The following is a 13,877-nucleotide window of genomic DNA, read 5'->3' as shown; positions in this document are numbered from 1 at the left end:
TTTTTTGGACAGCCATTAAAAAACATATTTTCACAAACACATTTTCTCAACTCTCAACCAGAAATCTCTACTTCAATTACAAACACTAACGTTTCCAGTTATTCCGTTTCAGTTATTACTCCTACATTTCTATCAAAGAGTATCTTTGTTTCTATGCAACTTCACGAAAACATGCGTGCGCAACTAAGAGGCAGAAAGCAGCATAGAACAGCATAGCAATGCTCTCCATGAAAAGAATAAAATGATTTTTTGTGCTGAAAACTGCACCAATTCGAAATAACGACAGTTAGAGAATGTTAAATATAGCCTATAATGGAATGCATATCTTAGCCAAAAATGACAAAATACGATGTTATATTAATAATGCAAATGAACGGCAAACTTTGAAATATAGTCTGAAATGAGATGTTATTATCATTGAGACAACAGGGGTAGCCTATACAAAAAAATCCGATTGTAGCTTAGGGCTACCTCAGCCGACTCGTTGTGGACGGCCACCAAGCCTTTTCTGCCCCACGGCTGCGCGCGCATCTAGTTTTGTTGTAAACGGGAAACCCATGTATGCTGGAGGATTTTTTATAGAGGAGGTTGTTCATATATTTTTTGTAACTTATAGTATGGACAGTAAATAAAAGTTCTGGAAACATATAGGCCTAGGCTGCATGGGTTTTAAGCATTGCATTTCACTCTAATATGTCACCAAAATGAAAAAGAAAAAAAAGAATTTGAACCTGACTTTGATCTAGTGTTAAGATTTCTGTACTTGAAATGTATGCAAATTAGCTCATTAGGCTAGAAAACTACTCATTTGCATATTCACACATCATATTTCAGAAAACTTCCAATTGGGCCTGCAAAAAAAATATCCCCAAGCATAGGCCTAGCCTCTCTCTCTCTCTCACTCACACACACACACACGCAAAACCTGCTGCTTTGCACTGTTCAGGATACCAAATTGAACCACATTTATTTCAATTAGCCCATTTAATAGCCTATTTTAGAAAGAACCCTTGTTTAAAGATGATAACAGAGCTGCCTTAAACCTTACACAAGGTAGGCCTAAGTTCAATAGTTGCAGGCTATTTTACATCATGTAAGAATGACAATTTAAATTGCTATTATAAACTGTCTTGAGATTTAGTCACACTGTAAATATGTGCATCAGCCCTATTGCCAAAAAAAACAAAACAGGAAATGACATATGCTACTTGCTATCCAGTTCCATGAAGAAAAACTGTGCCCTTGTGTTTCAAAAACAAATGTTCAGAAACCATTATTGGCACAATTGTTGCCCCATGGAAAAAGCACAAAGCACCAGTGAATACTGAAGAGCCATCATTCCGAAAACCGCCTAACATGCAAAATGCAAAATTGGCTTGACAGATAATTATATAGCAAGTTGCTTCATTAAACTGTGAGAAAGCTAATATTGTCTCATGTCATGTCCTACTCCTTCTTTAAACAATCATGCATCACAAACATTTTGTTGTCCTCATGCAAAAGTAATCTGTAGCTCTCAAAAATGTACAAATAACGGCAATATATTTTTTTATTCAAAAAATCCTCCTTTATTTGTAGGTTTGACACACTTTACAGTACTGAACAGTAAAATAAAAGAAAAATATACTGATGTGTGTGTATATATATATATATATATATATATATATATATATATATATATATATATATATATATATATATATATATATATAGCAGTTTGCTTATTAAATGCATTTTATTCACAAAATGACACCTCAGTTCTCTCAAAAGAAAACCTCTCATAAAAATAATATAATATAAAATAACTTGAACACATTTACGCATTACAGCAATATTTTTTTACAAATATTACAATCATTTTATGGTCTTTTCCATTTTTATTATTTTCATAATGTGTGAACAAGAAACACATCGGTTTAAGCCCAGAGAATTGTTCTAAAAAGGAATAAAGTGTAAAGAAAATCTAACTCAACAAAAAAGGGGGAAAACACACCTTGAATCCCTCCTATTTATGCATACTCTAATCTGTCTTGAAACACAATCTTACGGGAGACATCACAATCATACATTTCTTCCCCACATCAAAGTAGTCATCTATTCCTCCCAGAGTAAGGGTGCAATGTACAGATTTGAAACCAGGCTCTGTGGTTCCTGCTAGCACGCTCAGTTTCTCCCTTGTGCAATAGTGATGCTTACACACACACACACACATACACGCGCTCTCTCTTATATATGCACATGCACGCATGGACGAATGCACTCACACAAACCCCAATCAAACTTTCCCCACAAAGTCTACCGCACGACCAATCAAAAATTAAAGTGCGCATACAGAAATATTTGTTATTTAAACAATGATTTGACCATCTCAATTCATACAATTCAAATATATAGTACATAAATAAAGATAGCAAGAACTTCAGTAGAGTACTAGGAGAGAGAGAGAGAGAGAGAGAGAGAGAGAGAGAGATAGAGAGAGTGAGGATGAGGAGGATGATTTTGTAATTTGGAACTACATCTCAGTACAACTAAAATGAGGCTGATTGGTTCCTCAGGAGATTTCAAATTTACAATCCAACATTACAATATATACAAAACAAGCAGTGATAATGCTAATATTTATATTATACTGTATGTTGTTATAATTATTCAATTTCAAAACCATCAACCAGAATCATACAAAAATAAAAACTGTACACAAACTGTTCAAAGAAAACACTTGTGGTATTTAGTGTGTTTATATTCAAAAAAGAATGGCAGCAAGTTAATTAATTGAATAATTTCTTATTAAGAAACGATTGCTACAGTATCGTGTTAAAATGGCAAATAGCATACTTCTTTGCTTTTAAGAGCACACAACAAGAACAAAAAGCCACACGACAAAGAAACCGTCTCTAAGGTATGACACGCATATGACAATGTCCCTTATCGACACAAGCAGTGACCTCTAGCGCTCGTGTAACAGCACAGTTGCCATTGAGACCCTCTGATTTTAAACAGCACCTCAAACTTCCGTTCCTCATTTCAAACGTCGGATCTCATGTTTCTCATGCCAAGTGATGTGGGACTCTTTGTGTCTTAGATTGCTTTGAAGACGCGCAAGCTTTGTCCACACTGAGACGTCCAGTCACGGTGAAGGTAAGACACCTCCCAACGCACACGTGCCTCTTGCCCATTTCTTTAAGTGCTTTCTCACAGTTTTTATCAAAGGGTATGCTCGCACAAGACAAAACAGCTAGAACCCTGGGCCTCAAACATCCAATTGCACATCAACAGTTATTCTAATTCCATTGTCAGTCCACAAGTTTAAGAGATTTTTTAGGCAACACTATTCAACTCAACACAGTCCATTTATGCAGATTTTACCTCAGCTACGTCACTGTACCAGAGAGATCAAACTCCAACCACATCTGCAAACACTTCCATATGCTAATGAAAGTACAATGTAAACAGACACTTATAGACAGTGAGGCATACAGACGTGACCTACAGTAAGTATACTGGGATAGAGTATCTTAGAAATCTACATAGTGGCAGGCAGGAACCCTGCTATTGACATTAAGGCAAAATAAGCATCAAACGGAACAATGGTGGTGAGTGGCTTCCCTATATATCCCTCATAACTTATTCAAATTGTCTCTATACTCAGTCAGCTCTCTCTCTTTCTCTATTTCTCTCTTTTGTTGTCTTTCGCTGACCATATGGAAAGCTCCTCTGCTTGATCTGGCTTCCAACCAGTCCGTTTGGCAAGACATGACTGAGAACGTTTGGGCAAGACCGAGCGTTACATACAGTATGTGATGGGTGGTTTGCGGGTGAGAGGCGGGGTGTGAAACTGTGCTGCTCTTGACATTACTCTGTTGCTTCCGCATTATTTGGCAGGACTACAATATTGTAAGTAGAATTTAGGCGAAACATATGTTAAAAAGCATCACATGGCTTATCCTCAGAAAGTGACTATCATTTTTTATATGACACACACACACACACACAACAAAATTAAATTCTCCTTGATGCTAATGATGGTGATGAGGAACACAAAAGCAGTAAAAGGAAGACTTACAACATTCAAAAAATGCCAATGTCAATGTTTGACAAACAAAAATCTGAGATCAGTTAATATTGTATTATTATTATTTTCTTCCTTTAAAGCAAGTGACAATCAAAAAATGAAGACAAAAGCTGACACTCCTGTCCCACGATGCATTGCTTCGTGACAGCTCCAGTTTGGGGAGCTGCTGGTTCAGAAAGGCACGCAGCCATCTTGCTCCGGTAGCACTCCTGGTAAAGGGTAGACAGGAAGGGAATGGCAGTCCAGTCTCTGAGACCGAGATCCCCCCTGACGACAACGACAACAACAACAACAACATCCTGTCCTCGTCGCCTTGCGCGACCTGCTAGCTCGCTCACAGGAACCAGCGTCCTGACGGATTCTTTCCGACAGAAATGGAAAAATAAGTCCCTCAGGGTCGTTTATCATAGGTAGTTCTGAGGAGGACAGAGTTCTACTGTAAAATGTTGACAAACACAGACTTGATACTCACCATTTAGTTATTCCATATAGAGATGGCTTATTCCAAAAAGATACACCTTCAGTCTAAATCCCCATTACAGCTCATCACACACACATACATATATGCGTGCATATATTCTTATGCATGTTGTGATATTTGATATTTATCTTACTAGGTGTCTGGCTGTGTGTGTGTGTGTGTGTGTGTGTGTGTGTGTGTGATGGATCCAGGGTGCTACACTATCTCCAATAGCCCTACAACAAATGGCTCCCTAAGTTCCTCTCTCTCCACTCTAAATCTCAAACCCATGTTTGACAACACTCCCAGTTTTCCCCTTCAGTTCTACAGTGGCTGTGTTATTTACGCATCAATCTGTATTGTTTGTGTTCCCTTTTTCAAAAAATAACATTGAATGTCTTATTGAGTTGTTACGTAAGTCCTACTTGTCTCTGGCTCGGCCACACATTGCCAGCAGGTGCCTCAGAAATGGGGGGGGGGGGGGGGGTTAGGGGAGGGGTACTGAACAAGAATATTCCCATAGGATGTCCGATATCCCACAATCCCCGGCGGCGGCGCGCTGGGGACTGGGCGGAACTCATGTGTCGTCGGCGGGCGAGGACGACTCCTCTGCCGCCTCGTCATCCTCGGGCGGCTCCACGGGGCTGCCCTCATCCTCCTCCACCACCACCGACTGGACCTGCAGCCGTCGCCGGCCAGGTTGACCGACACGCTCCCCCCGTGCACCCTCCTCTTCCTCCTCCTCTTCCTCACCCTCCTCCATCTTCTCCTCCTCCTCCACACCCTTTCTCCCTCCTTTCTCCTCTCCTTCCTCCTCCTCCTCCTCCTCTTCTTCCTCCCTGTAGCAGCAGGCCTCTCTGCGGTCCACGTGGTTCTGGCTGGGCTCGTCTCCCTGCTCCGCCTCCTGCTCACCTGCCTCCATCCCACCTCCACCGCCGCCCTCGCTGGAGTCCTCCAGCGTCAGCTCGAACTGGAACTTGTCCACGCAGGCGTCCAGCTGGTTGTGCGGGTGGTCGGCCGGCGGTGACGGGCTCTGGGGGATGGTGCTCTGGTACCAGTCCCTGTTGTCCTCCAGTGTGTCCAGCATGTCCTGGGCATCTGGGTGCACCAGGTCACCCCACGTCTCCCACAGGGGGTGGACGATGTAGTCGATGAAGCCCACCTGCAGAGATTAGATATGTTACAAATAACATTGGGAGTGTGTCTGTGTGTGTGTGTGTGTGTGTGTGTGTGTGTGTGTGTGTGTGTGTGTGTGTGTGTGTGTGTGTGTGTGTGAGAGAGAATGCGCATCTATGAGGACATCTAAGTGTTAATGTGTGTCTGTGTGAAAGTTTCTGTGATTCTGTGTGTGTGTGTGTGTGTGTGTGTGAGTGTACCTGACTCTTCTCCACTGAGGCGGTGTGTTTGTCACACATTGGGCTGATCTCCATGCCCCTCTCTCGCTCCTTGTCCCCCTGCCTGAAGAACTCCTCCATGATGCGCTCTGTCCACTGGCGGTACACAGCCAGAGGCTTGGTGGGGTTACTCAGGTCAGCGCAGTGCACCATGTTCCTCAACACCTAAGAATGTACACACATTAAGACAAACAGACCACACACATACACACACACACACACACATTGACCTTGATATACTGTATGAGAAATTACTCAGGTAATTTTGTAAACAACGGCTAACTTCAGTTACTTTTGTTGTCAAAAAATTACAAATGCTTGAAATGATCAAGGAAACATGTAATGTGAAAAGCAGCATGAAGTATAAAGAGTGTTTTCTTGTAGGGTATTTCCACAATATTTGCTCTTCTTTTTTTCCTGTTTTAGCCCAGGTGTATTTGTTTATATATTTCAATTCCAAAGCATTTCAAATGATTCCATTTGTTTATATTTCACATCAAAGGGTGCCTTAGATGCCTGTGCCTACCTGGATGCGATCAGTGTAGTGGTCCAGCAGCAGCACTCCAGAGCTTGTCACTTTCTTTGTCTCCACCATCGTCTTCAAGTCGGCCAACAAGCTCATGTGTTTGGACATGTCCGTCGCCAACACCTTCACAAAAAAAGATAACGTAACGTTACCTCAGACGACCGTTCCCTCACATTAGGCAGCTTATACTAGTGACAACAACTGTTGGTAAGCAAAGTCTTATGCTAGTGTTTAATACATGGGAGAAATGAGAGGGGTTCCTGTAGCTCAACCAGTAGAGCAAGGTGTGAACAACACCAAGGTCACGGGGTCAGTAACCAGGAAATCCACACATACTGATGGTGGACAATGTACAGTATAGCTCTTTTGGATATTGGACATATTTGGACATTGATTTGGACACTGTACTATCTGGAAGAAGGGTCAAAATGCCCTTAATAATAGCAATATCTGGGTGTAATACAATGTTCGAGGGTGTTGAGGGTCTCACCATGTCAATGACGAGCTTGCGGAGGCTCTGCCGTTGCCTCTTGCTCAGACTCTGGAAGATGTCGCAGTTCTCCTCGTGTAGGAGCTTGAAGCCCACGGCCAGGTGATGGTTCTCCAGGACTGACTCATCGTTGTACATCAGCGCCAGCTCTGAGTCTGGAACAGAGCGGAACCAGGTCAGAAACGCAGAACTAATGTTAACATGTGTGAGTCTCAAGCGGTGATTGTTACTACTGCATGGCTACTATCATTAACACAGTTTTGATGGTAATCATCGTCATGTGTTTTTGTTAAAGCAACACCAAAGAGTTTTTTGTACCTTAAAATAATGTTTCCAAAATTGTTTCCATGGTTCATCAACTCGTAACAGGGTGAACGGCACTTCTGCATTCGCTTCGCGGCCCTCTATCGGCTATAACCGCACTATGTAAGTTTGCCAGATCGGGTAGCGGGCTTGTAGTTCGATGGAATGAGACATAAGAAACTACACATTTGACTTACATGATGTCGCAATACATAATACTTTCATAAAATCATGCAACATATTCTACCTTGTCTATGGACATCGTTATTTGCAAAGCTGTTGCTGGATAAACAAATAGCGTGCGTGCAACAGAAGAAAAGTTCTTTGGTGTTGCTTTAAACTGTTTAACCAGAGTACAAAGTTGGAGTGTCAGCCTTAGTGGTATTAACGAGAAACTGGTTGTGTGTGTGCAGGTCTTTGTGTGGGTGTCTTGGGCGTGGAGGGGAAATGTGTGCAAGAACAATACTTACCGGTATTGATAAGGACCTGGTTGTGTGTTGGTGTCTTGGGCCTGGGGGGGGGGGGGGGGGGGGGATGTGTAAGAACGACACTTACTAGTATTAATGAGGAACTGGTTGGAGACTCCAGGATGGTCCACATCATGAATGGCAGCAGCGAACAACGCTGCCAGAATTTCAAGGTCAGTGAACACAGCCTAATGGAAGAGTCAACATTCAGTTGTTTTCATAGAGTGACGGGTATACAGTATCTCACAAAATTGAGTACACCCCTCACATTTTTGTAAATATTTTGTTATATCTTTTCATGGGTCAACTCATGAAGAAATTCCACTTTGCTACAATGTAAAGTAGTCAGTGTACAGTTTATATAACAGTGTAAATTTACTATCCCCTCAAAATAACTCTCTCGCGTGTGTTACATTTGGTGTTATCGCTCCCACACTCTCTCATACTGGTCACTGAAACTTCCTGAGTATCTGAAAAAAAATAATTGTTGCTCTACATAAAGATGGCCTAGGCTATAAAAAGATTGCCAACACCCTTAAACTGAGCTGCAGCATGGCGGCCAAGACCATACAGCGGTTTAACAGGACAGGTTCCACTCAGAACAGGCCTCGCCATGGTCAACCAAAGTTGAGTGCACATGCTCAGCGTCATATCCAGAGGTTGTCTTTGCCAAATAGGCGTATCAGTGCTGCTGGCATTGCTGCAGAGGTTGAAGGGGTGGGGGGGGTCAGCCTGTGAGTGCTCAGACCATACGCCGCACGCAGCATCAAATTGGTCTGCATGACTGTTGTCCCAATCGTCTTGAACAAATCCCGCTCCTTTAGCACAACCAACAAGAACAAGGTCAGTGGTCCGGTCCCACTTTGTACCTAATGCTTAAATGACAGATATGTTATATAGGAAGGTCAGGTAAAGGGCCATCTGCTATAATGGGCCAGACAAGGTTGGAGATATTGGAATTTTCATGCCAAAAAGTGGCCCGATTTATCTGACTTCACTCATCACTCAACATGAGAGGTAATTTATTTACTGATTTACAAACCAAGTTTGGGACATCTGACCTGTTACAGGTTTAGGTATTACCTAGATTTTCAGGACCCTGGTCAGCAACCTTACCAAATATCCTGCCCATACTCTGCCCATACCAGATAGTACAGAAGGAAGCCTCTTCTAAAGATGATGCACAAGAAAGCCCACAAACAGTTTGCTGAAGACAATCAGACTAAGGACATGGATTACTGGATGCCCTGTGGTCTGATAAGACCAAAATAAACGTATATGGTGTCAAGCGTATGTGGCAGCATCCAGCTGAGGAGTACAAAGACAAGTGTGTCTTGCCTACAGTCAAGCATGGTGTTGGGAGTGTCATGGTCTGGGGCTGCATGACTGCTGCCGGCACTGGGGAGCTACAGTTCATTGAGGGAACCATGAATGCCAACATGTACTGTGACATACTGAAGCAGAGCATGATGCCCTCTCCTTGGAAACTGGTCCGCAGGGCAGTATACCAACATGATAACAACCCCAAACACACCTCCAAGACGACCACTGCCTTGCTAAAGAAGATGAGGGTAAAGGTGATGGACTGGCTAAATGTCTCCAGACCTAAAGCCTATTGTGCATCTGTGGGGCATCCTCAAACGGAAGGTGGAGGAACGCAAGGTCTCGAACATCCACCAGCTCCGTGATGTCATCATGGAGGAGTGGAAGAGGATTCCAGTGGCAACCTGTGAAGCTCTGGTGAACTCCTTGCCCAAGAGAGTTAAGGCAGTGCTGGAAAATAATGGGGGCCACACAAAATATTGACACTTTGGGCACAATTTGGACATTTTCACTTAGGTGTCTACTCATTTTTGTTGCCAGTGGTTTATACATTAATGGCTGTGTGTCGAGTTATTTTGAGGGGACAGCAAATTTACATTGTTATACAAGCTGTACACTCACTACTTTACATTGTATCAAAGTGTCATTTCTTCAGTGTTGTCCCGTGAAATGAGATAATAAAATATTTGCAGAAATGTGAGGGGTGTACTCACTTTTGTGAGATACTGTATATTCAATAATCAGTTGAAACCTGCATTGTGTTCATAACATGCAGGACTGCTGTGTACACCCTGTGTGAGACTCCGTCTGACTAGTTTTGCATAGTCAGACATATAAAGACATAAAGATATGTACATCTGCAGAGAACCGTGGTGAAATGTGGCCTAAATACTCACAAAAAGTTAGGGATATCTGGCTTTTGGGTGAAATTTAATGTTTGTAAACATTGAACTGTTTTACATGCGCATTCAAAATTTTAGAGGTCGTCACATTAAGGAGCTGGGCTAGCATGTAGTAGCCTGAAAAGTTGTGGGTTCAATTCCCGACTTCCACCGTTGTGCCCTTGTGCAAGGCACTTAACCCCGAGTTGTTCTAGGGACAGTGGCCCTTGTAATATAAATGACATATGTAAGTCGCTTTGGATAGAAGCATCTGCTCAATGTAAATGTAAATGATTTACCTCTAAGGTCCATCCCTATCTGCCTGCTGTGTAGTTTTAGCCTCCTTGCCCTCTTTTGATTCCTCCATTCAGGAGTGGGTTGGATTGGTTTAGAAGGTTCAAATGTCATTAACACTGTAAACATTTACATTCATACACTACCCACAAAAAGTTAGGGATATTCGGCTTTCGGGTGAAATTTCAGGATGAGCCTAAAATCCACTATAACCTTTACAGGTGAACTTAACCACTACTACCACCAACCCAAATCCATGGGTATAGGCTTGTATGCATTTGTATTCTATATCTTTCAAGGTCACTATTTCAGTGGGATGCCTCCAGATTCTAAGCAATCATCACAAATATCCAAACATGTGGACTTGCTGAGAGAGATCCTGGGAGGCGAGACTCACGTCCAGGGCAGGGGTGGAGAGCAGCACATGTGTGGACTGCGTGACATCGGCGGCATGCAGGCTGTTGTGGTAGGCCACGTTGGCATGGTAGTGGTCCTCCAGGGTCATCACGTAGGTCACAAACGTGTCCATGGGGATCCGAAACGTCTTGAACAAATCCCGCTCCTTTAGCACAACCAACAAGAACAAGGTCAGTGGTCCGGTCCCACTTTGTACCTAATGCTTAAATGACAGATATGTTATATAGGAAGGTCAGGTAAAGGGCCATCTGCTATAATGGGCCAGACAAGGTTGGAGGTATTGGAATTTTCATGCCAAAAAGTGGCCCAATTTATCTGACTTCACTTATTACTCAACATGAGAGGTAATTTATTTACTGATTTACAAACCAAGTTTGGGACATCTGACCTGTTACAGGTTTAGGTATTACCTAGATTTTCAGGACCCTGGTCAGCAACCTTACCAAATATCCTGCCCATACTCTATATAAATCATAAAGGAAGGCATGCTCAAGAAAATATGTGTACTGTAATAAGTCCTGTGAACACTGGAAGGTGCCAACTAAACATGACAAAGTCTCACACAAATAATGCATATGTTTGGTTATTGGAAGGATGAAAAAGGGCATTCTATGGTGAAATGAAAACGACTATGACATACTGCTGCCTCTGCTGCCTCCTTCACTTTGTGTTGCATAGACAATCAGACCAGATGTGTGTTCCGGCATGACACTAAACGAGAACCATGAAAGTGCATTAGGTTAGAGATGGGCGCCTGGTACACACCTGGAAAATGGCGTACAGGATGCAACTGAGTGGTCTGTTGTTGGAGTACTCCGCCACATGGAAGATATTAAGGCCCCACTTGTTCAAGTCATCCAGCTCCTGTGTAGCACAGCACACATGCATTATTCAAACTGCAAAACATGCTCTTGGCTACTTTACTTTCACCCATGCCAGCTCAGCTTGTATGCATATACGCATGCACACATTTAATTGTGATCTGTGTAGGTACATGGACGTGTGTGTGTGGTGTGTTTTATAAAAAGCTTTTGTGTTTTCTCGTACAGGTACATATCTGTGTGTGCAGGGGTGTGTGAGTGTGCAGGTAAGTGTGTGTGTGTGTGTGTGTGTGTGTGTGTGTGTGTGTGTGTGTGTGTGTGTGTGTGTTTATCAAAAGCTTTGTGTTTTCTTGTACAGGCACACATCTGTGTATGCAGGGGTGTGTGAGTGTGCAGGTAAGTGCCTGTGTGTGTGTGTGTGTGTGTGTGTGTGTTTGTGTGTTTTATCAAAAACTTTTGTGTTGTATTGTACAGGTACATATCTGTGTGTGCAAGTGTGTGTGAGTGTGTAGGTAAGTGTGTGTGTGTGTGTGTGTGTGTGTGTGTGTGTGTATGTATGTGTGTACCCTGGCCAGTGACTCCTCGTGCTCAGTCTTGACTCCGAAGCGGGGCATGGTGGCGTCGGTCAGGCTGGAGCTGGTCAGGCTGGTGCTGTGTGTGAGCTTCTTCACACCACTGATGCGGCACATGGGCTTCTCCCGCTCCGACAAGGTGGGCGATGGGATCTCCACATCATTCTGTTTGTCTGTGGGGTCACACACACACACACGCAGATGCACAAACCAACACATACATACACACAGAGGCACAGAAAAACACACACAAATGCACACAAACACACACACACACACACACAAATGCACACAAACACACACACACACACACACACACACACACACACACAGAGGCACAGGAGCCAAGGTCAACAGAGACATGAGGAGACAGCTGTGGCTATGTGATGGTGTCTGAGTGACCGCTGATGTCCTGCCATGCAGACGGAGGTCAGGGGAGTAGACTCACCCAGGAAAGTGGTGGAGATGTACTCAGACACCTGGTTCCCAGAGCGACTCATCTCCGACAGGTGGGAGAGCTCCCTATTTAACATCCTCTTAAACTGGGCAGGAGACACACAAGAGAGAGACAGACAGACAGACAGACACAGAGACATGTGCATCGTGTTACTATGGATGGTCTTCAGGCTTTTGTATCTTTTGTGTTGAATGACATCATAAAATGTCCCTTACATACTCTGTAGACATTGTATAGCTTGAACTAATCATGAGGTTTATTTCACTGGTTGTGTAGTATTGTGTTATATTGCTGTGAAGCCGTGCATGTGTAGTATTGTGTTATATTGCTGTGAAGCCGTGCATGTGTAGTATTGTGTTATATTGCTGTGAAGCCGTGCATGTGTAGTATTGTGTTATATTGCTGTGAAGCCGTGCATGTGGCTGCAGATAAATCATTACAATGCAAGACAGAAACGGAAGAATAATTTGAAAGAAATTATCATCCCTGTCTGCTAATAGATATTCAGATTTCCCTCCACACACACACACACACACACACACACACACACACACACACACACACACACACAATTTCAATGAACTGTGGTCCCTGCATCAAAACACAAGCATCAACACACACACTCTTCCAAAAACACATGCAGACACAGGCAGTATACACTCAGAGCATTCTGGCCAATTCATCTGTCCTACTGACTGATCCTTCACACATTATCATCTCCATGGTAACAGTGAGGTTTCCCTAGCAACTGCCTCCTCCCAGTCCTCCCTGCAGCATGACGGGAGAGAGAGGTGACTGGCTGGGTGACACTCAGCCCGGAGTAAGCAGGTGTCTGCCATCGACCTTTCCCAAGGTCAACCCTCTCTCAGTCCATCCATCCATCCATCCATCCATCCTTCTTTCCCTTGTCTCTGTCCCTTCTCTCTCTCTCTCGTCATTTCATCTGTAATCCATCTCTGTCTTGTGTCCGTCCTCCCTTCTCGTCTTTCTTTCTCTCCTTGTTTCTGTCTCTCTGTCTCTCTCTCTTTCTCTCTCACCCTCTCCACATCCTTTTTTTACCCCCCCCCCCCCCCTATCATTCCTTGGCCTCCTAAATAATCTGTCATTTCCCCCCTTCGTTGTTCTCTCCTCCTCTCGGAAGCACGACCATGCATACAGTAAGTTGCACAATCAAGCATGAAGCCACGATTTGTTGGCAGAACTGGTGACAAAGTCAGAGCCATCAGGACATTCATATTTCATCTGCACGCCCCTAAATATAGAGGACAGCATGGCGGTTGCCTGGAAACATGGCGTCCAAGTAAACACGGAGCAGGACCGTGCCAATTGTTGGTCCACAACTAATGTGAGCAACAGTCAGACGGTAGTGGTAGTGGCAATGCGGTGACTCACACAATCTG

At 43.4% G+C, this 13,877-nt stretch overlaps 1 protein-coding gene across 6 annotated transcripts in view; it reads right to left on the bottom strand.

Annotated features, from left to right (window-relative positions):
* Positions 1-3,678: 3,678 nt before the first annotated feature.
* pde4a (phosphodiesterase 4A, cAMP-specific) overlaps positions 3,679-13,877 on the bottom strand; it is a 58,158-nt gene continuing 47,959 nt past the window's right edge. For all 6 annotated transcript variants that reach the window (XM_042086496.1, XM_042086497.1, XM_042086495.1 and 3 more), the window contains 9 exons: positions 12,469-12,562; positions 12,015-12,193; positions 11,393-11,491; positions 10,608-10,772; positions 7,801-7,900; positions 6,943-7,097; positions 6,453-6,575; positions 5,909-6,091; positions 3,679-5,694 (listed from right to left, as the gene is read on the bottom strand). In XM_042086496.1, coding sequence (XP_041942430.1) covers positions 5,110-5,694; positions 5,909-6,091; positions 6,453-6,575; positions 6,943-7,097; positions 7,801-7,900; positions 10,608-10,772; positions 11,393-11,491; positions 12,015-12,193; positions 12,469-12,562 — 1,683 coding nt within the window. In that variant the 3' untranslated portion in view covers positions 3,679-5,109. The remainder of the gene's footprint in view (positions 5,695-5,908; positions 6,092-6,452; positions 6,576-6,942; positions 7,098-7,800; positions 7,901-10,607; positions 10,773-11,392; positions 11,492-12,014; positions 12,194-12,468; positions 12,563-13,877) is intronic.

The sequence above is a fragment of the Alosa sapidissima genome, chromosome 3 (assembly GCF_018492685.1).
Source record: "Alosa sapidissima isolate fAloSap1 chromosome 3, fAloSap1.pri, whole genome shotgun sequence".
Taxonomy (NCBI): Eukaryota; Metazoa; Chordata; class Actinopteri; order Clupeiformes; family Clupeidae; genus Alosa; species Alosa sapidissima.
The sequence above is the reverse complement of the archived record's forward strand: the minus strand, read 5'-3'. Positions and strand labels throughout refer to the sequence as shown.